This window comes from Callorhinus ursinus, unplaced genomic scaffold (genome assembly GCF_003265705.2).
Source record: "Callorhinus ursinus isolate GAN/ISIS: 27379988/994484 unplaced genomic scaffold, GSC_fseal_2.0 scaffold100, whole genome shotgun sequence".
Lineage (NCBI taxonomy): Eukaryota > Metazoa > Chordata > Mammalia > Carnivora > Otariidae > Callorhinus > Callorhinus ursinus.
Window position 1 is genome coordinate 81,920 of NW_027397162.1, and position 23,788 is coordinate 105,707.

At 42.8% G+C, this 23,788-nt stretch overlaps 1 protein-coding gene across 4 annotated transcripts; it reads right to left on the reverse strand.

Annotated features, from left to right (window-relative positions):
- Positions 1–746: 746 nt before the first annotated feature.
- On the reverse strand, positions 747–23,556 carry ZIM2 (zinc finger imprinted 2). Of its 4 annotated transcripts, XM_073888933.1 has the most exons (7): positions 23,529–23,556; positions 20,549–21,048; positions 18,161–18,261; positions 15,308–15,434; positions 12,418–12,510; positions 9,821–9,915; positions 3,377–3,480 (listed from the first exon to the last, which is right to left on the reverse strand). In XM_073888933.1, exons 2-7 carry the CDS (start codon positions 20,925–20,927, stop codon positions 3,469–3,471), a joined length of 807 nt encoding a protein of 268 aa, XP_073745034.1. In that variant the 5' UTR covers positions 20,928–21,048; positions 23,529–23,556; the 3' UTR covers positions 3,377–3,468. The 4 variants fall into 4 exon arrangements, with proteins under 4 accessions (XP_073745033.1, XP_073745034.1, XP_073745035.1 ...); XM_073888932.1 differs by lacking the exon at positions 9,821–9,915 and having other exon boundaries at positions 747–3,480; XM_073888934.1 differs by lacking the exons at positions 3,377–3,480; positions 9,821–9,915 and adding an exon at positions 4,522–4,731.
- Positions 23,557–23,788: the final 232 nt, after the last annotated feature.

Below are 23,788 nucleotides of genomic sequence, written 5' to 3' on the forward strand. Positions count from 1 at the left end.
AACCCAGAGCTTCCCAACTGGAAGTGTCAGTGGGAGGAGAGATTTGAAGCTAAGGTGGGGGCATGGCTGACCCACATTGGTCATATTCCTAAGTATGTGTGTGAGTACACACACACATACCCATGCACACTGCTAGGCTTCTCTGATTTCCTGGAGAAAGGGTCCCCAGCTTACATCAGTATTTCAGGAGCATCTCTGGCCCCCAACTGCTTCTGGAAGTCAGGGGTTTGGTTGGCTTGAATGCATGCTGTGGGGCAACACTGAAGTAACCCCATTCCTGGAATGCTGGCTTTTTTTTATGAGAACTCTAACAGAAAAAAGAAAAACCCTACAGAAGGAAACCTAGAACTGCAACAGTATGTAGGAATGACTAAGGAAAACTTGTGACCTGATGAGAAGTAAACTATAAACTTTGATTGAAAGGACAATATGTTCCTGGATGCTAAGATTAAATGTAACAATGTTTTTTTTCTCTAATTTATTTATAAGTTCATGTCACTAATCATCAAAAGACATTAATAAACATAAATTTTCATCCAGAAGAATAGCAATTATATATTTTTCATACAAATATGCATACATATAAATACACTTTATTTTTTTAAAGATTTTATTTATTTGGCAGAGAGACACTGAGAGGGAACACAAGCAGGGGGAGAGGGAGAAGCAGGCCTCCCGCGGAGCAGGGAGCCTGATGCAGGGCTCGATCCCAGGACCCTGAGATCATGACCTGAGCCGAAGGCAGATGCTTAACGACTGAGCCTCCCAGGTGCCCCATAAATTCACTTTTTAAAGGTACAATGATAGAAAACTCAAATATAAGGCTACAGAAATTAAGAAGACTATAGATCTAAGACAAAATAGGACAAGTCAATGAAACAAAGTAGATGGTCCAGATAATAGATCCTACACTATACAGTAACATGACTGAATCATTTACTAATAATTGATGTTGGAGCAATTAAGAATGGGTAATTTTGATGACTTCACACAATACATCAAAGTCAATTAAAGAGTAGTTAAAATAGATTTGAAAATAAAATAATGAAAACCCTCTGTTCAGAGAAGTTTAGGTTTTGTAGGCTTGGAACACAGAAGGATTGAACTATATAAAAATTGAAACCTTGTCAAAAAATAATTCAAAGAAAATGCCAGTTTGGGCAAAACATGGCCAAAATGAAGAGAAAGAATTAATATATTTATTATATAGAGATTACTTAAATTGATAGAAAGGTATTAAAGCCACAAAGATCCTGCAAAGAGAGGAAGAATATAATTGCTTAACAAACTTAGAGGGAAATGTTCAACCTCCTTAAGAACTAAATAAATTCAATTAAAATTAGATGCCCTTTCCCCTATTAAATTAGCAAAGGAGAAAAACGCTGTTAATACATAACGCCAACAAGGATGTGTGGAACACACGCCATCACATTACAGGCAGCAGTGCAAACTGGTGTAATGTTTTCAAAGGAGCTTGGGTGTATGTCTCAAGAACCTTAAAACAATCACACCCATCCTGGCCCAGAGACTCCCGTTTGGCAAAACCTATCTGAGGGCAAGGATCCTCAATTTGGAAAAACATTTAAGCACCAACATGCTCACTGCAGTGTCATTTACAACTATGAAAAATCAGAACAAGTCAAACATTCAAACAACAGAGGAGAGCCGGACATGGAAAACTCTTGGCGCAGCTCTTAACAAGGTGCTAACAGACAAAGAGGTGAGACGGCAGGGTGTAGGGCGTAAGACTGGGTGGAAAAATAAGATCTACGCTATTGCACGTACAGAATGATCACAGCTCTATGAAAACTATAAACACCTTATAATAGGTAATATAGTCACATGGGTAGAAAAGTGAAAAGGCAGAGGTACTGTGAAAACTAGACTTTTCCCCACTACTCCCCAGAGGCAACCACTTTCATGAATCTAGTAATTATTTTTAAATGATAAGAAAATGGTGTTCATGGTGTATGGGGCATTGTGGGGGCAAAGGGAAGAGAGCTCTACCTTTCTATAAAATAGGAGTTGTTTACTTTAAAATGAGAAACAATCCTTCAGAAATGCATACATTAAAAACTATGGAAAGAGCCCAGATGTCCGTCAACAGATAATGGAGAAAGAAGATGTGGTATATATATATATATATACACACAATGGAATGTTACTCAGCCATCAAAAAGAATGAAATCTTGCCATTTGCAACAACATAGATAGAACTGGAGGGTATTATGCTAAGTGAAATAAGTCAGTCAGAGAAAGACAAATACTGTATGATTTCACTCATATGTGGAATTTAAGAAACAAAAAGATGAACATAGGGGAAGGGAAGATAAATGAGAGAGAGAAGGAGGCAAACCACAAGAGACACTTAACTACAGGAAACAAACTGAGGGTTGCAGGAGGGGAGGTGGGCGGGGGGATGGGGTAACTGGGCGATGGGCATTAAGGAGGGCACTTGATGGAATGAGCACTGGGTGTTATATGCAACTGATGAATCACGAAGTTCTACCCCTGAAACTTACAATATACTGTATGTTAACTAAATTGAATTTAAATAAAAAAATTTTTTAAAGAAAGGAAAGTGAGTTCGGGCAAATCAATATGAAAAGGCACGAAGACACACTACCTAAATAGGCAAAGGGCCTAGATTGTTCACAAAGAAATTTAAAAGCATATATGGAAAATTCATTAGTTAGCAAAGAATCACTTTTTTGGCTTATCAAATAGGCAAACGTTTTTGTTGGTTTGTTTTAAATGAGCTACCCACCCATTGCTGGTAAAGTTGTTCAAATGCTTATTTATACCAGGCATGACAAAGACATTTCTTTGTATGTACCAACCTCGCTCAGTTTGTTTTGTCTGCCCGGAATGCTGTGTTGTGAAAGATTTTTCCAGTGCAGTGGACCCAGAGAACATAAGTGATTCCCAACACTTGTTATTGACTCAGGAGGGAAGATGGTTTGTCACCTGTTTCATAACCCTGGACCTCCCTTTGCTACAAATGGCATGGCCCCTCCAGAAAGAAATTCATCAGCATCTTTCAAGAGCCATAGAAATGTTTATACCACATCTCATCTAATAATATCCCTTTTTGGAAATCTATCCTAAAAAAACTATAAATACAATGCTTTATGCTCTGTTAATCAAACCTTTATATAATTAGTCATTTAAAAATGTGATTACAAAATGAGAAAAAGAACTTCAAATTTGCAAAATGTATATGAGAAACCCTAACACACTGAAAAACTTGCTTGTATAGAGAATACTAAAGTATGATAAAATCTGGTTTACAATTCTGTAGTTTGCTGTCACTAAGAAAGTCTTAAAAAGTAAATGAAAAATACATGAAAACAAAATATTCCATAATAGCAGCTACAGGTAACTGAGTGCATACTATGTACCAGGCACTGTTAGGCTCTTTTATGCAGATGAGCTCCAAGCCTTTCGACAGTTCTGGGGGAAGCACTGTTATCCCATTTCCTGAGGAAACAAAGTTTAATCAGTCAGGCTCCAAGAAGGGACTAAGATTTGACCTCAGGTCAGCCTGGCTCCGAAGCCCACACTTTCCCTTCTCTGCCAAGAGCTCTTCTACCTGTAAACAAAACTACATTCCTGGGCTTGTACTTGTTGAGATTCTGGGACTATTAGGAAATTTATTAGCCTTCTTTGCTTTCCAAAATTTTCCTTAATATGCTTACTATTATTTGTTTAGTGAAAAAAGTAAACCTAAAAAAACTATGTTAAAATTAGGGTTCTAACAAACTTTGCCTGTGATTCTTTCTGACTTCAGTCCTGTTATTAGATGGGTTCATAGAGCAAATTCTTCAAGGAGAAAAGTAGGAGAGAGTTGAGTAGTTTAGTTGTTCCCTAGAAAAAAAATCACAACTTTTAGACTTTGCTGGGATGAGGCCAGGAAGGTTTCTAAAACCTTTGAGATACACATACCTCTTGGCCCAGAAATTCTGCTGCTGGGAATTTCCTCTTAGGAAACATGACTATATGCAAAGACATTAGAGCAAACTGATAAGGGAAATGCTAAGGCCTAAGAAGTAACAGGGAAGTGTAATGATAGCAGCCTCATGTACAAATAAAAGATAAATTAAAAGCAACCTCAGTATACGACCTTAGAAAGCTAGTGCTAGAAAATAAATCAGGACACATCTATGTAACCAAGTACTAGGTAGTCCTGAAAAACAAAAGTTAGGGACATAAATATGGATATGGAAAGATACTCATGATATATTAGAATAAAAATTACACCCTTCAAAACAGTGCCAATGGTACAATTCTATTTCATAAAATTATTTTTATATAAAAATCTATATAGATCTATGCAAAGGAAAAATATCTGGACAATTTTATATCCCTTTTAGCAGCAAGTGTATCTGGGAGAGGGTAATACAAATATTCAAAGAAAAACATGTTATCTTCTAATCTTCAAAGAATATATATTATCAGCATAATCACAAAAAAATGCTTAAAACATGAGTATTTCTAAATTTAAAAAAATTTAACCTGAATAAAAGAGCAGTTGTTAGGAATTGGGTGGGAAAAGCAGGGAAGCAGCAGAAGCATTATCCTTGGGAGCCGACTAGGACAGCAAGCTGAAAGCCAAAATAACAGGCTGAGGTATGTAGCATCTCGGTCAGGTCAAGTTTGTAAAATATGGAGGCAGTGGCTTGTACGTCTTCCGTATGTTCCAAACAGTTCAGGGGTGACAGGCAAAGTCAACTATCCCATGTTGTCACCAATTCCAGTTTTGGCATGAAAGAAGCATCACAACAAAATTAGTCAAGTAGTGCTCCTTGACTTTCTCTAGTTAAGGCTTCTCAAGAAGTCTGAAGCCCTGGCCCAGAATTCTCAACAAATGGCCCACACCCAGACCCCTCAAGAAGTCTCCACCACCTCTTAATTCAAGTGTCTGAAGACCAAACTGGAGTGATGGAGGAATGTAGAGAAATCTAGAAGAGGTAATGAAGAAGGAACTAAAGCAGCTGGTCTATGTATAATCCAAAGATGGTGAACGCTTGGAAACCTCATCGTCTGTGACTGGGGCAGTGGCTTGGAGGGTGATTTTAAAAGGCTGGACTCCTGGGAAAAGCCAACACCATATCATGCTGGTAAAGCACACAAAACTACCTAAAAGGTATTCTTGCCAAAGAAGTTGAAGATGAATCTAAGTCTCTGATATACTAACTTCTATTTACAGAAAATACAGAGAGAGGAACAAGCTTAAGACACCACAGGAAGCAGACAGATTTAGAATGGGGAACATCACACAGGACAATGGCACAGTTTCTGCCAGTATTATTTGCATAACCACACAAAGCTTTAACAGAGAAAAGGGTGATAGAATGATGGTCACCAGGGCTGGGGAAAGGGAGAAATATGAAGTTACTACTTAATGAGTATAGAGTTTTGGTTTTGCAAGATGATAAAGTCCTGGGGATCTGCTGAACAATAATGTGAGTGTAATTAATACTACTGAACTGCACAACTTAAAAATGTTTGAGATGGCAAATATTATGGTATGTGGGGCTTTTTACCACAATGTAAATAAAGTTTTAAAAGTAATGCCTTCAAATTAAAAATTAAACCAGAATATAAGAGTACTAAAACTGTTAGATATATTAGGAATTGGGTGGGGAGAGGAGGGAGGTATCTCTCTACATTATCCTTGGGGTCACACAAGGCATTAAAAAAAGTAAGAGGAGACTGCTTTAGATTAAGACTCAAGAGATCAGACAACCAAATGCAATGTGTAGACCGTGTTTGAATCTGGATTCAAATGAGCTAACTGTAAAAAGGCATCTTAGCAGCTATCAGGGAAATCTGATTATGGCCCCGGGTAAAACCCTTTGTTTGAGGTGATTTAAAATTTTCCTTCTAAAGTAGATGTATTAAGGGACGCCTGTGTGGCTCAGTCGGTTAAGCGTCTGCCTTCAGCTCAGGTCATGATCCCAGGGTCCTGGGATGGAGCCCCACGTCAGGCTTCTTGCTTGGCAGAGAGCCTGCTTCTTCCTTTCCCTTTGCCTCTCCCCCTGGCTCATGCTCTCTCTCAAATAAATAAATAAAACCTTTTAAAAAATAAAGGTGTATTAAAATTTAAAAAACAGAGAGAAGACAATTGAAAAAATGTATTAAGTGAATCACAATGTAGATTTAGCAAAAATGGCGAGGGGAGAAATGAAATGACTGAGATTGACAGGTGCCTGAGTAAACTGATGGCCCTGGGGAAAGAAGCTGATTTCACAAGATGGGAGGCAGAATCCACCAAAAAGTCATACAGGGTATTCCTGGAGGGGAAGGGAGAGAAATTACGGAGGGTGTGGCAAGTTAAAAGTGTTCAGAAAAGGTTGGCAGCTTGTTAAGAAGGCCCAGGAGCCAACCTGAAAGGGTTCCCAATGGCCAAAACTGGAAGAATGTGAACAAAATAAATAGTATTTAATTACAGCCCATAGAATAAAATAAATATCCATGAATTCATACTGATATAAATAAATTACTGAATAAATAAATAGGGTGGGTAACTTCCTCACAGGAGAAATCTAATTACTAAATGTAGAAAGAATGCGGGAAATAGAAATTCGCCATTACAATACCACAGAGTCACAATGGCTGTAGGCAAGATCTGTTTGCAAGATGCTAAAACTTAGTGGGTGAAAGTTTGAGGAGAAATTGGATAGATGGTTCCCAACTTCTGATGGTTCAACTTACGATATTTTGACTTTACAAAAGCAAATGCATTCAGTAGAAACTGTACTTCAAATTTTGAATTTTTATCTTTTCCCCAGCTAATGATATATGGTACAAAACTCTCTCATAATACTGGGAAGTGGCAGCGAGTGGTAGCGAGCCCCAGCTCCCTATCAGCCCTGCAATCACAAGATAAAACAACCAATACACTTAGAACCCTTATGTACCCATATAGTCATTCTGTTTTTCACTTTCAGTACAGTATTCAATAAATTACATGAGATATTCAACACAATTATAAAACAGGCTTTGTATTAGATAATTTTGCCCAACTGTAGGCAAGTGTAAGTATTCTGAGCACTTTTAAGGTAGAATATGCTAAGCTCTGATGTTCAGTAGGTGAGGAATATTAAATGCACTTTCAGCTTACAATATTTTCAATTTACGATAGGTTTATCAGGACAAAACCTCATCATAAGTCAAGGAAGATCTGTACTTGCATAGTCTCAAAATTTCTCCTGTAAGATATTTATTAATTACAAAAGAGAAATAAATAGTAACTTTAAAGAACAACCCAGTGGACAGCACTTTAAATCAAGGCATCAAGACTAATCAATATCACCATCAATAAGATGCAATGACATCCTGTTCCTTTGTGGGAGTGGTGGCAGGATCAGAAACCAATTTACAGTGGGTTGAAGAGTAAACTGTCATGAAAAAATAGGGCCTGCCAAGGAGGGCTATTTCATCAAGAACTTTGAAAATGAAGAGAGGTTGTGCGGCTAACATTCGTTTGGCTCATCAGGTTCTGACGAGTCATGTTTGCTTTTAATTTCATGACTCTGGGCCATGCATTGTACATCAACCTCAAAAAGGGCTGATGAGAAAAAGCAGGGCAGTGAATAACAACAGCAACAACTCACCCTACCAGGCAAGGAATCAGGTTCTGGGACTCCAGGTCCAACTGGTTACCTTGTGTCTTTGTATTTGACCACCAGTCAAGGCAGTGATGGAGAGCTTTTAACATTATAGCATTATGGTATTCAAGAGATTTTTATGCAACTCTGGGCTCATACCTTTAAAGAGCGAAGTGTGTTCTGCATAAAATTAGGATTTTAGGTGAAGTTGGCTGTGCTAATGATGCCACAGCCCAAGAAAGTTCTCAAACAGGATTTTTTTAAAGGAAGGAAAAGGGAAATAAGAAACCCCAATCCCTCAGACAACCACAGGAAACTACAAAAAAATTCTCCTTGAGTAGTTTTACGATCTACAAGAACACTTACAAGAAAGTGTTTAGCAAAAATACACTTCCCTGAATTAGTCTCAGAAAGTCATCCTCTAATCCTAAATCTCGAGAGAAGTGGCTATCATACTTCACCCTAAGAAAACTTTCTGAACTTCACATGAAACAGTACTGGGACTACTACAGAAGAAGATGGCTGAAGGCAGTAGACCACCGCACCTTTTCTTCAGAGAGGAAGTGGCAGGAATAAAGAAAACCAGGGTCAAACATCAAGATATGAAATAAATATCTCATGAAATCTCAAAATAAAACAAAACCTGGGTTCATTTCCTACTTCATCACTTACAACCTAGGTCAGATCAACTGACAACTTGGGAGTTTCAAGTTTGCTTTGTCTGTAAGAATAGAATAATATGCTCACTAGGTACACTGCAGCATTCCTTAAAAGATCAAATAAAATAATATACATGACAATGTTTTGTAAATTATGAGGTACGATGTAAATGCATTACCAATTATATCAGCCTTGTGGATGAATCAATATAAGCACACCTTGAAAATCTTTCTACCACGCTCTGTGTTGACACATCCCACGTGGTGAAGATACTATATGTAAACACTCCTAGAAAAACTTGGGAACAGATTGCCTGTCTGGAGTCCAACTGCCAGTCACAAAATTTTTGTCAGGGTGTCAAAATGAAAGTTTTCCATTCCATGGATACCACCAAAAGAAAGGCAAAATCTATTAACTTCTTTCCTATGCAACAAAAATATTCTAAGGATTTTCACCTGTGTGACTACAGACACATGTGCTGAATCTTCTTTTGCAAAAAGATTTTTCTATACCCTTGCAACCATTGGCCATTTTTTTTATCACATCATGACGAGTTTTCAAGTTATTAAGTTGTGAGAGCTGGAGGAAGGTATTCTCACATTCAGAGCACTCAGAGGGTCTCTCTCCAGGATGGAGCCAAAGATGTTGAGAATATTCTCTGGAGGTTTTTAGTAATAATTGCACTCATCAGGTTTCTCTTGAGAATGGAGTTGATAATGTTGAGTGAGATATGAGGGTCGGCTGAAACACTTCCCACACAGCTGACACTGGTAAGGCCTCTCTTGAGCATGAATTCGATAGTGTTGAATAAGATGTGAACTCCGACTGAAGGCTTTGCCACAGTCACAACACTGACAGGCTCTCTCTCCAACATAGTCATGTTTCCGCTGATATCGAATTAAATACGTCTTAATGCGGGGCAACCCAGGTGGAAGGGCTTTTGCTGCCTCGTGGGCTTTCAGATGTTGAAAAAGATGCACATCCTGGATAAAGGCTCTGCCACACTGGAAACATTCATAGTAGTCTTCCTGACTATGAATTCTTACACGGCCACAGATATTTGCACGCTGGATGAAAGACTTTCCACCTTCATTGCATCCAGAGGACTTCTCACCAGAATGAGTCCTCTGATGTCTGGTGAGGTGTGGCATGAGGTAGAAGGCTTTTCCACATCGTTTACATTCAAAGGGTTTCTTCCCAGTATGGATCTGCTCATGTCTCTCACGAGCTGTCTGGGAAATAAAAGTTCTTTCACAAAATCCACATCTGTTCTCTTGGAGGAAAGGCTCATCATCCACTGACTGGGGACGGGTGCAAATTCCAGGAGTAGCACATTCCTGGGGATCCTTTCCTGGAGGCCCTTCCGATTGTTTAGTAAGGTATGAGCTCCTCTCAAAATCATCACTGTCATGGCTTCTTTCTTGAGTGGGGGTCTTGGGCTCAGTCATTGTTACCGGACTCAAAGGTTTCTCCTGGTTGACCTGGTACAAATCTGATGGATCATCAGGAGAAGATTCTCCTACATAGACACTGCAGAAGTTACCTACCATCAGATCCTCCATTCCTGCCCCCAAGGATGACTTTTCCATAGGCAGGCTTTGCTCTGGAGTTAGATTTTTGGTTTTAGGTCTTTTCTCCCCATCTAAAAGAAATGTAAAAGTTCCTCTATTCTTTCCTCACAGAGACACATCATTATAGTAGAAACGTAAGAAATGGACCAAAAATAACAACAGATCTTATGCAGATTAGGAGGGATTTGAATGTTTTGCTAAAAGTTTGGATTTTCTTTTGAGAGTAGTAGTAGTCAAAAGTTTGTGCTTTACAAAGGCAACTCTCTGTGTGGCAAAGAAACTGACAAGAGACAAGGATGAACACAATAGTCGCATCCTGGCAGATAGCAGGCTGGGTGAGCAAAGTACAGATTAAATAGTAGAGCCAGAATACAGATTAGGAAATCATCAGGAAAGGGAAAACTGGACCCACAATGGATTAGATCTTCTAGGAAATGGTCTTTGAAGAGAAGACTCACATAGAGGACTAAGAGACAGCTGTTCTGCCCATTCTCCTCACAGAGAATACCTCAAACCTGTACTCCACAATCACAGCACCAACCTCCATCAGCTTTAGCCTATAATACCAAGCTCCCAACTGGTTTCTCTGCTGGTCTTCCTAAAGCCCACTTTCCATAGAACAGCCAGAGGGATCTTTCTAGACACTGCTGCCCAGTGGAATGCCCTGCAATGAGGTAAATGACGTATAGTTTTGCTGTCTGATACATGGCCACTAGCCACATGTAGGTAAAGAACACTTGAAATGTTGCTGGTGTGACTGAGTTTAAATTTATGCAATTTTAATTCATGTAAATTCAACTATGTGTGTCTAGTGGCTGCCATATCAGACAGCACAGTTCTAAGGAGTCAATAATACTACCTCATTCCCTGGGCCCAAAACCCTCTAGTACCTTTTTCACATCTCACTTGTAATGAAATCCACATTCCTTAACATATTCCTATGTGAGTTGGCCTATGTCTATCTTCTCAATGTTAACTCCTATCCCCCTCCAGTTTACTCAGACCATATTGCTTTTCTTCCTTTTTCTGGAACACCCAAGCTCATTCCAAACTTGCGGCCTATTTGCTATTCCCTCTGCCTGCAACACTCTTCCTCAAGATTTCTATGTGCTCCTCCTCCGTCTCACTATCTGTCTTAAGTCGCTTCCCATTTGTCACTGTCTGCTTTACACTCAGACTCCATTATTTGTCTGTGTATCAACTATCACCACCATTAGAATGCAAGGACTATAAAGGAAGGGATTTTGTCTGACTTGATCATTACTGTAGCCACAGAACCTAGAACAGGGCTGGCCCACCACGAAGGCTCAATACATATCTGTGGAATGACTGAATGAGTCAAGGAGTGAATGTAAAGGAGACACTGAAGGCAACACAGAGGCAGGTAGAGGAATCCCCTTGGTAGGTCCTTGAATTTTGTTTGGACATCTTCTCTGCCTACACAGGGAAAGCTGTATTACCACTAGACTGGGCATAGCTACTGGTTCAGGAATGGGATATGACCCAAATGGAACACTGAAAAATGAGGAGAGGTGTGTCAAGGGCTTCTAAGAAAGAAGCGTCCTCACTCTTGAGAATGCTTCTTGGACACACCTGCTTGCTTGCTCTCTCCCCCCACCGACCCCACCCCCGGACTGGAACAAGAAAGCACACCCAGGATTTGCTGGCAGAGTGAAAAAAAAAAAATGAAAGTAGGCCCTTGATAACATCACTGAGCCCCTGAATCCAGCCATCCCTGAAGCCCAGATGAGCAGTACTGTAAGCTAATACAATCCCCTTATGGCTTATACCAGTTTGGGTGTGGTTTTCTGTTAACAGGAGCTGAAGGGCAACAATGATCCTGGCTGATACACATAGTGACCCAGTTCAGAGAAGGAGAGGATTTCATAAAGATGACAAATGTTACCATATTGTAGCCATAGAGTTTGAAGAAGGTTAAGTTTAGAAGGTTCTTGTCCTTGAGCCATAAGGATGTTGGTAGGGACATTTGGGGGGCTGTAAAACAGAGGGAGAGGGAAAGACAGAGAGATACAGCGAGACTGTGTGTGTGTGTGTGTGTGTGTGTGTGTGTGTGTGTGTGTGTTGGCAGAGGTAGGGGATGGAAACCAGATTGTGGGGGTTAAAGAGGGAAGGGAAAGGGAGCCTTTGGGTGTCATCAAGTCTGAAGAGCTGCCATGAGGGAAAATGCGACGCAAGTGGAAAGAGAGTGGTATCAAGGCCAAGGTTTTATCTTGTCTCAATTAAAGAGGAAAGACCAAGGCTTTCTAGCTGCAAGGGGAAAGGCACGAATAAGTAGAGGGTTTGGAACACTAGAGAAAAGGGAAACGGGCCTTCCTGGCACCAGGCAAGAGAGTCACTCTGACTACAGGCAGAGCAGATGAAAGAACTAAGTGCACACTAAGTGTTGAAACCTTGTGAGCCCTGAGATGAGAACATCTACCAGCCCTCTATTTCCCTGGCCTGAGTGGACTTTGAGGGATGCTCTCAGAACAACAGCTCCCAGCCCCCATCCCGACTGGGGGGATTGTCTTCCCATAATTCCAGTCTCCATGGGCCTCCCCCTCACTACTTACCTTGACATATCTCTGTATTGCTGTCTTCCTCCCTCACACGTGACTCTTCCTCCTCCAGCTGTGAGATAATGTCGGGTTTAGAGAACTGGTACCCTGTTGAAGAAGGAGACTCATAACTTGGGGGTTCTACCTTGCACCCACAGCAACTCCCAGCCTAGGCTCTAAAGACTCAGAGATAATAAGGAAGATGCAAATTCACACAAAATAAAAGTGAAGCCTGGGTTTTTTTTTTTAAGATTTTATTTATTTGACAGAGAGAGAGAGAGTGAGAACAGGAACACAAGCAGGGGGAGTAGGAGAGGGAGAAGCAGGCTTCCCGCCGAGCAGGGAGCCCGATGCGGGGCTCGATCCCAGGACCCTGGGATCATGACCTGAGCCAAAGGCAGACGCTTAATGACTGAACCACCCAGGAGCCCCATGAAGCCTGTTTCTAATGATTATGGCCCAAACGGAGACATTTTTGGTTGTCACAAGTTCAGGGAGAGGAAAGGCTATTGATATCTAGTACATAGAGGCCAGGTCACTAAACATCCTGTAATGCCCAGGACATTCCTCCACAGCAAGGAATGATCTGGCTCAAACGTCAACTGTGCCAAGGTTGAAAAACTGTGCTCTGGAGTAAAAATTGAAGAGGGGGCTTGAGAACACTGTGCTGGGCTCTCTACTTCAGCTTGGGGGGATCTGATGTCATAGCTGCTCAACAAGTTTTTTTCCTCATGATACCTTCATTCCCTTTGTCTTAAACGGCTCCTTCTCCCTCCCCTAGTTCTGTGTTTCCCAAACTTCAGTCTTTTGCAGGCCACCTGCCGTGGTCTGAATGTTTGTACCCCCCCAAAATTCATATGTTAAAATCCTAAAACCCACTGTAGTGTTATTAGAAAGTAGGCCTTTGAGAGGTGCTTAGGTCATAGGGTGGAGCCCGCATGAATGGGATTAGTGCCCTTATAAAAAAAAGGCTTCAATGAGATTCCCTAGCCCTTCTGACCCAGTGAGGAGACAACAGGAAGCCTGTGACCTAGAAGAGAGCCCTCAGATGACTGTGCTGGCACCCTGATCTTAGACTTCCAGACTCCAGAACTATGAGAAATAAATGTCTGTTGTTTAGAAACTACCCATTCTGTGATATTGTTATAACAGACCAAACGAACTAAGACACTACCTCATTATTTCCATATTGTCTGTCTCACCCCACTAGAATTAGTAACATCCATGAAAACAGGAATCCTCATCAATTTTGTAACACCAATGCCTATTCCAGAACCCGCCATACTGACAATTTCACTGACAAATTTATTAATGACCTTCACATTCTGGCCCTATCTATGTGCCACCTGTTGTAATATTTAGCATTTAATACACTTCTTTAGATCATCTCTTTTTCACTTAAATACACTTATTTAAATGGAAGCTTTATATCAAACTTAAAAACAGAAACCACAGTCATTTGCAAAAAAAGAAAAAAAGCCCCAAAGATAATACAGCAATAGATCCAACCAAAATTAATGTAATTGAGTGCTACCTAGTTTTGGTTCCCTAAGACTCAGGGCCTGAGGTCTGCTCTCTCTTTACTAAAATGGAAGGCCAACAAGAGGTACTACCTAAAATAACCTTCTCTATAATCCACTGTATTTATTCCACACTTGGGAAGACAATGTCCTGGGTGATATGTAAAATCTCTATTAACCCAAAACCTTCAGGGATAGAAGAAGCCAAGGCCTCACAAGAAGACAGAAATGCCTCCAGGTTACTGCATGAGGGCTAAAAAGGTAAAACTGACTTACTCCCTCTATTTTAAGTCATAAATGTGGTAACTGAGGGAAGAGTTATATTGGAAAAGGCACTCCTTTTTGCCTTCTTTGTAAACAACAGAAGTCACAGTTCAAATTACACACTCTTCTTTTTAATATTTATTTATTTATTTGAGAGAGAGTGCACATGCATGAGCAGGAGGGGCAGAGGGAGAAGGAGAGAGAATCTCAAGCAGACTCCATGCTGAGTACAGATCCCAGGACCCTAAGATCACGACCTGAGCCAAAACTAGAGTCCGACCCTTAACCAACTGTACCACCCAGGCATCCCTCAAATCACACACTCTTGTGAGGTAAGGCACTTCCATCTCCTCACACAGGTCTCTGACTTCACAAGGACAATAGCGCCAGCTTATTGCCATTGGAATGGTGTTTGGTTTGATTGTGTGTTTCAGACCTCAGACCCCCAAAAAGGCACTGAAATGAAGACCCTGCCACTGGTACTAAAAATATTTAGCTTGTGGGGAGAGGTAAACAATCTTGCCTCTGGATATGAAGAGAGACTGGCAATCTCTTACTCTTAAACTTTAAGTCTAATAGAAGCCTTTGGAGCGCCTGAAGTTTTCATCAATTCCTTCACACATTCAAAAAACCTCACTGCCAGCCTTCTACTGTGCCAAGACCTGATGAACCCCACCCCCATCGGACAGTACAGCCATTTAATTTAAGGGAGCAGATTCTGCAGCTGAACCACTAAGGGTCAAATCTCAACCTGCCACTTTGTAGCCATGTGGTTTTAGATAATTTAACTTTCCCATGGCTCTGTTTCCTCATCTGTAAAATGGCAATAATAATAAAAATAACAGGAAATATACCTCTCCCTCACAGGACTAGTGTAAGGATTAAAGGAATTAAGACATGTACAGTGCTTAGACTAATGCCTGACACATATTAAGTACTCAATGTTGGCCCTATTATGAGTAACAGTGAATTTGATATTAAAATACTATCTTTGATCTGAGTTGAAATTCACTGCCATGGTGAACCACTATTACTGATGTTCCTGATGTGAGGACAGAAAAGAGTTGAGAACCACTGCCCTGGTGGGCGGAAACCAAGTTGCATGGAGAAGGCAGCCTTACCTAAGGAGACCAGATTCCTGTAATTTTCCAGCATCACCTCCCGGTAGAGGTTCCTCTGAGCAGCACTAAGATAGGTTAATTCCTCCGGACTGAAGTCCACAACCACATCCTTGAAAGTCACCAACTCCTAAAATACCAGAAACACTTCCAAATGGTCAAAATCCAGAAATTATCCCAAAGAGGGGGAAGGAGCCTGATGAGAGAGGACTGAACATAAAGCATTCAGACTGGCAGAAAGCTTTTTTTTTTTTTCAAAGATTTATTTGACAGAGAGAAAACACAAGCGGGGGAGGGGCAGAGGGAGAAGCAGGCTCCCTGCCGAGCAGGTAGCCTGAAGCTGGGCTTGATCCTAGGACCCTGGGATCATGACCTGAGCTGAAGGCAGACATTTGACTGACTGAGCCACCCAGGTGCCCCTGGCAGAAAGTTTCTAATCCAAGTGTTCTAATCCAGAGGGTATAGGGACCTAGTAATGTACCTTTGTCTTGTAGTATGCAAGAAGGGGGAATATGTCTGAGATAGTGCCTGCTGCTAATTACTACAAATTTGGATTGAAGGCAAAAGATCCTTTTAAGGGATTCCCTAGGTGGCTCAGTTGGTTAGGCGTCTACCTTTGGCTCAAGTTGTGATCCCAGGGTCCTGAGGTCGAGACCCGCATCGGGCCCTTGCTCAGCAGGGAGCCTCCTTCTCCTTCTGCCTGCTGCACTCCCTGCTTGTGCACTCACACTCTCTCTCTCTAACAAATAAATAAAATCTTTTAAAAAAAAGATCCTTTTAAGCCACTTTATAAAGAAATAATGAATGTGCATAATTAAAAGCTAAGCAGTATACCTCAGCCTCAGGAATCAGAGTTAGGTTTAAGTCCTGGCTCTGGTTCTTACAATCTTTGTGAATGTGGGTAGGTTAAGCCTCAGTGACTCATCTGTAAAACCCAAAGAGCTCATAAAGAGATATTCAATCTTATTAATAAACAGACAAATGCAAAGCAAAATGACACAGTACCATTTACACTCATTCAACTGACAAAAATTAGTAAGTCTGACAATACCAAATGTTGTCTAGAATGTGGACCCATGAGACCTCTTATTAGATGCTAGGGGAAATGTAAATTGGTAAACCACTTTGGACCCAGAAATTATATTCCTAGGTATATTTGATCATGTGTACTTGGGAGACATTTATATTCTTTTTTTTTTTTTTTAGCGAGCCAGAGAAAGAAAGCGTGCACAAATGCGTGAAATAGGGGGAGGGGCAGAGGGACAGGGTGAGAGAATCTTAAGCAGGCTCCACATCCAGCATGGAGGCTGACGTGGGGCTTGATCTCACAACCCCAAGATCATAACCTGAGCCGAAATCAAGAATCAGATGCTTAACTGACTACGCCAGCCAGGCACCCCCTGACATTTATATTCTTAGCAGTGCTGTTTGTAACATCCAAAACCTAGAAACAATCCACATGTCTGTTTAGAGTAAAAGAGAGAAATATATTACGGTAATAGTCACACAATGGAATAATATTGCAGCAATGCAAACCAATTAACTACAGTTACAACAGTCTTGATAACCTAAGGTTGAGTCAATCAATTAATTAATTAAAGATTTATTTATTTGAGAGAGAGAGCATGTGAGTGCATGTGCGTGCACATGTGCCCGGTGGGGGAGGGGCAGAAAGAAACCTAAGCAGACCCCACACTGAGCGCAGAGCCCAACACAGGACTTAACCCCACAACCCCCAGATCATGACCCGAGCCAAAACCAAGAGTTGTACGCTCAACCAACTGTGCTACCCAGGTACCCCTAAGGTTGAATTTAAAAAGTAGATATTAGAAGACTACATAAGAATATGATACACATTTTATTAATATATATCTTTTGTGTTTTCAGGAAAACATTATGCAGATCTATGAACAAGTGATTTAAAGTAGAAGTCATACACTGGCTGACCAGCTCCTACCAAGGAGTTTATTTGGTTTTTATTATGGATTTTTTTATTATTTTATTCAAAATTCATATTAACTGCCAACACCAAAAAATTTATAGATTAGTACTATTACTGGAGTTTTAAAATCAGAAATCAAGCTCCATGATCAGCATGGAGTCTGCTCAGGATTCTCTCTCCCTCTTTCTCTGCCCTTCCCCCACTCTAAAGTAAATAAATAAATCTTTAAAGAAATGGTTTAACAAGAACATTAAGGAGAACATTTTTGAAAAAAAAATAAAACCTCACAACAGTATCATGTCCCTATAATAGCTGCCATTTACTTCACACACAAAAAGGAGCATAACAGTGCAAACCACATAAGCGTTGTTTTAAATGAGCCAACACTGGGCATAAAATGGAATACTAAAAAAACAAACAAAACAATTAATTCAAGAGATAGAAAAAGCAGAAAAATGTTAAACGTGTAGTATGTGGGATGGTGATTAGTCCAACAGAGAAAAATGAAGCAGGGAAAGAGGATATAAAGAGTTAGAAAAAAATTTTTTTAAGATTTTATTTGAGAGAGAGAGCGAGCGAGCGCACGCACATTAAGCAGGGGAGCAGCAGAGGGAGAGGGACAAGCAGACTCTGCACTGAGCGCGGAGCCTGACGTGGGCCTCAATCCCACGACCCTGAGATCATGACCTGAGCTGAAGCTAAGAGTCAGCAGCTCAACTGACTGAGCCACCCAGGCCCCCCAAGTCAGAAAAAAAAATTTAAATAAGATAGCCAGGGAAAGGCTCAGTTAGGTGATATTTATATAAAGACTTAAAGGAAATGAGAATGTGATTTAATTAAATAGGGAAGGTCTAGAAATCAGGAAAGTGAGATCCCCATATTGGAGAACAAAATCAGAAGAAAGTGTCACTTACCTGGGATTCGGCAGATGAGGGATTGTCAGACATCTCTGTGTCCCTTTGGAGTTTGTTGGTGTTCCTCTCTTCTGCAATGACAAAGTCCTGAGGAGGGCAACCTAGAAGAGAGAAGGAATGACCATGGAACTGAGTCCAGTCTGGCAGTACCCAGAGACACAGAGAGTGGCTCGCCACCCAATACCATCCTTCCTGCCATGGAAGACAGCAGCAGTCCTGGACTTCCTATAAGAGAAAAACCATAGACATCTTTTCTCTTCTCAGTATAGCAAGTTGCAAAAAAGAGCTCTGGGCATTTCCCAGCTTTAAACACTTCAATGACTCCCTACTGCCTTCCAAATAAAGTGGAAATTCCTTCTTTATCAGTGGTTCCCAACCTCACTGTCCACTCCTAATCACGAGGAAACCTCAGTTTCTCAACTGCAAAATGGAAATAATACTTATACTTTTTTAAATTTATGTATTTATTTGAGAGAGAGAATGCGAGACAGAGAGCACGAGAGGGGGGAGGGTCGGAGGGAGAAGCAGACGCCCCGCCGAGCAGGGAGCCCGATGCAGGACTTAATCCCAGGACTCCAGGACCATGACCCGAGCCAAAGGCAGTCGCCCAACCAACTGAGCCACCCAGGCGCCCAATACTTCTAAGTGATCTTATAAGGATTAAACATTACATATATAAAGGATACAAGCATTTTAAAAAGTGCAGCTCTTAAAGATTTTCCTAAATCTTTTTCATTCACCGATCTAGAAGACGGCCACATTCCCTACAGTAACCAGAACCTTGAAGGCCTTCCCTGCCTGTAGTCTCTTCCCAAGTGCACCCTTTATTCATCTGTTGTTTCTTTCTCATGTCCTAGGGAGCTCTCTTTCCTTTCCCCTGAATTCCAGCTCCATCAATAGCTCTGGGCCTTTGGCCAAGTTTTCATTTTTATTTTTTTAAAGATATTTATTTATTTGACACAGAGAGACACAACAAGAGAGGGAACGCAAGCAGGGGGAGTGGGAGAGGGAGAAGCAGGCTTCCCGCGGAGCCCGATGCGGGGCTCGATTCCAGGACTCTGGGACCATGACTGAAGGCGAACACTTAAAGACCAAGCCACCTAGGTGCCCCTGGCTAAGTTTTTAACCTCTGGGACAATACCCTCTATGTCCACCTGAGGCAGTATAACACCATGATTATAAAGTACAGATGCTGGAGCCAGCTGCCCAGGTCTGAATCCTGACGAATTGTGGGGTCATGGGCAAGTTACTCAACCTCTGTATGCCTCTGTCTCCTCATCTATAGAATAAGGGTAACACTATTTTAAGAGCTATTAAGAGAACTAAATAAATTCGTATATATAAAACACCTAGAATATAGTACATTGAAAGTATTCAACATGGGGCACCTGGGTGGCTGTCAGCTAAGCATCTGCCTTTGGCTCAGGTCACAATCCCAGGGTCCTGGGATCGAGTCCTGCATCGGGCTCCTTGCTCACCAGGGACCCTGCTTCTCCCTCTCCTTCTGCCTCTGCCTACTGCTCCCCCCTGCTGTGCTCTCTCTGTGTCAAATAAATAAAATCTTTAAAAAAAAAATATTCAACATGTTCACTATTATCATCTTCAAAATCCTTTTAAGAAATGCAGGTACACATAATTGGATTAATCATAATCCTTAATTCATGGTCTCAGTATTAAACCATGCATGACCTTGTTTAAATTTATTCATTTACATGCTTAAGTATAATTAATGCCTGTGAATTCACTACCCAACCCCCAATCTAGAACATTCCCAGTAACTTTTATCTACCCATGTGCTTTTTCCTGTCCACCCCCAGCCTTCTCTCCAGAGATAACTGTGGTCTTATATTCATACTTTTTTCCCCTTGCCTGCCTCTGTCTACCCCTCTCTCTATATATATATACATATATATACATGTATATAAATACCCCTAAACAATACTTTGTTTTTAGTATCACTTTTATTCAAAGGACGATGAGGAGTAAATGGCTTTCTTCTTTCATTATTAAAATACCCTTAGTTCCAATCTGGTAACTTGAGTTTCCAAGAGACCAAATTTTGGTAAAGGTTAAACTTCCAGGCCTCGTAGCTCCCACACTTTATAACCTCCTGTGTGTTGTCTTGTTTTGTGTTGATACTAAAGTTTAGGTGAGCTAAGAAACGGAGCCGGGAAGAACAAAGCTGGAGAAAAGGGGTACTCTCAGAGAAATAGTAAATATTAAAAGCGAAAGCCAAACCCAAAATTTTGTCCATCTCATATGAGGCAGATTAGACTGGATTATAAAATTTATTCTTTCATTTATTCATTTGACATCTCCTACTGCATGCCAGGCATACAGAGGATGTTCAGTAAACGGAAATGGTTAGTTGCTTCCTTTCTCTCTCACCTTTCTCCTCACATGCTTGGATCAAACTGGCCACCAGCGTTCCTGCCTCCTTGCTGTTCTTAGGCTTTTTTGACCTCACCCAGGTCCGAACCTCCTCTGGTAGGGTGTTCAGAAACTGTTCCAGCACCAGTTGCTCCATCATCTGCTCCTTGGTGTGGGTCTCCGGCTGCAGCCATTGCCAGCAGAGCTCCTGGATTTGGCTCACAGCTTGATGAGGCCCGGTCACTGAAAGATATCGAAAATCCCTAAACTTTTGATGAGAAACTTTCAGAGCCCCTGGATTTCTTATGGGGATGGTTTCTGGATTCTCTTCTTGATCATGTAGACGGAAGAGCGGGGGATTCTTCAAGATATCCAGAACATCTGTCATGTGCAGCATCTTTACAGCTTGGCCCTTCACAGGATGGAGATACTTTAAAAGGGAGGCTGCTTCAGAACATATTTTGTGGAAGATGGTAGGCAGAGTTGTATCGTATGAAAAAAAGACAGAAACCCAGGACCTGTAGAAATTATGTAGAGAGACTTACAAATGGCCTGCACAGTTAGCACTGGACAATGGGGTGGAGGAGATTTGAAGCAAAAGGATTTACTTCATTTCACACAAATGCCTAAATACACATTCACAGAAATTTGCACATCTCCAGATAAGATGCTACTTTAGCCCCAACGCCAGATCTGGAAAATGCACAGGCACAGGCTTGAAATATTTCAGAAATGGCACTGAAGGGAAAAGAGACTTGAACCCCAAACACAATGAACTGAATTAATTTGATGAACCACAGAAGAATTTCACTTCAAAAAATAAATGAATTAAGGGGACTTTATACTATACAGAATAAGGAAAGAGCTTTATAACACATACATCCTACAAAGAACTAGATTCTTATGCAAAATATTTAAAGAACTCATACAAATCAGTAAGAAAAAGGGATATAAACAACAGCAAATACTTAGAAGATTTGAGCCGGTATTGCACAAAACAGAGCTAAACGGCCGACAGACATGAAATGGGGCTCAACTGCATTAGTTATCAGAGAAACAGGAATTAAAACCATAATGAGCTATCACTACACACCCTCCAGAACATTCTAATTGAAAAGAATCAGACAATAGTAAGTGTTTGAGAGGAGAAAGAACCATGGTAGAATAGTACATTCATACAAGGCTTCCACTAATTTCCTCTTCCCATCTCAACATATAAGATTACACAGCCATCTTGCAAGTCGATAGGGCCAGCTTCATGGGCATGCAACCAGTGCAGTCATACAAGGCTCCACGCTCAGAAAGGCCTCAAGTTTAGTTTAATGCTCTGCTGTTGCTATCTTGAGATTTTTCATATTTTAAAGAAGGGGCTTCATATTTCATTTTGCATCAGGCCCTGCAAATTATGTAACTAGTCTGCCCAGCAAGAATATTATTTCTCAAAATCTGTTGTCAATTAAACAGATGAAAAATATATTTCTTATTCTTTAATTTTGCATTTCCTTAAATTAGTAATAAAGCTTACTATTTTTTTTTCAGACTTATTGGCCCTTTATCAATTGCACCTATCTTTTGTCTCCTTTCCAGTAGGGTGTTTCTGTTGCTGATTGGTAAAGACTATATACAAATGAAGGATATTCCTTGTCCTACTTGATTAAAAAAAATTCTAGCCACGCCACACCTTCTCTTTGGTCTTTGTAGAATTTTAGTATATTAACGTGCAATCTATCACTGTCGATCCAGAAAGAAGTTAAATATCCGATTACATTTTATTATTGCTGTATTTAAACATTTCGTTTCATCCTGGGTGGGCAGAGGTGATGGTGGAAGGAGGAAGCAGGGGCTGAAGGGGACAACGGGAAGAGTGGTGCCAAGGCAAGAGGAACGGAGCAAAACAAGGTAAGGCAAAGAGCGGGGGCAGAGCTGAAGGGGGACTGGGGCAAGATCAAGAGGAAGAGCGGACCGGAGGGGCCGGGGCAGGGAGGAGAGACTGACAGCAGCGGTGGAACTGAGGCAGTGGGGAGGACCGAGAGAGGAGGGGCAGGAGCAGCGCAGAGGGGCGGGGCAGAGGCGGGGCCCAGGGGCCGGCGCGGGGAGAAGAAAGTCGGAGCAGGAGCCTTGGTGGGTGGGGCTGAGGGTGGGGCCTGGGCCCGGGGGGCGGGGCTGAAGCTCAGGGCGGGACCTGGGGTAACGGTGGGTCTGGGGCGGGAGGGGCGGGGCCTGGGGCCAACGCCTGGGGCAGGTAGGGGTGGGGCTTAGGGGCAGGGGGGGGCGGGGGGGGTCGGAGACTCCGGGGGGGGGGGGGGCGGGGGGCGGGGGGGGGGGGGGCTTAGGCTCAGGAGGGGCCCGGGGGTGTCGGAGACTCCGGGGCCAGGAGGGGCGGGGCCTGAGGCAGGTAGGGGTGGGGCTTAGGCTCAGGAGGGGCCTGGGGGTGTCGGAGACTCCGGGGCCAGGAGGGGCGGGGCCTGGGGCAGGTAGGGGTGGGGCTTAGGCTCAGGAGGGGCCTGGGGGTGTCGGAGACTCCGGCGCCAGGAGGGGCGGGGCCTGGCCTGGGGGCGGGGCCGAGGCCAGCGGCCCGGGCAGGAGCGGGCCTGAGGCCTAGGACAGGCAAGGGAGGCCGAGCAGTTGAGGAGGGGGAGGCCACTCCCGCGCACCGGTGATCCTCAGCTCCCGGTGTCCGCAGACCCCACGTCCGACCCGGGCCCCTTCCCTGGAGGGCCACTCCTTCCCGTCGCCTCCACACGAAGGCGCCTCCCTAACCCCCCACCGCCGGCACAGCTGCCGGGCTACCGCGCGCCGCAGCCTCGAGCCCGCCATGGCGTCGCCCCTCGGGGAGGCCCGCGCCGCCGCCCTGGGCTTCTCGCGCCCTCAGGCGTACCGCCCCCCGCCCTCACCTCTCTTCCGACCACGTTCGGCCCCGGAATGCCCGCGCGCCGCCCGCGCGCCCGCCCCCACGCCCGCGCGCCCGCCCCCGCTCACCGCGCCCGCCCCCGCTCACCGCGCCCGCCGAGCGCCTCGCCTGACTGAACCGCTCACGCCCGGCCTTCGCGCCCAAGCCACGGCGCATGTGCCGTGCTGCGTCTGCGCGTGCGTTCTGCGGGGCTGCTGGAGCCCGCGCGTCGCCGTCCGGGCCGCTCCTCGCTGGTTCCACTGGGGGCGCTCGAGGCCGCGGCTGCACGGGGCGGGGGGGCAGAGAGGGAGGAAGGGCCCGGTGCCAGGGTGGCCTTCCTCCCCAAAATGCTCGCGTTCGCTGAGAGC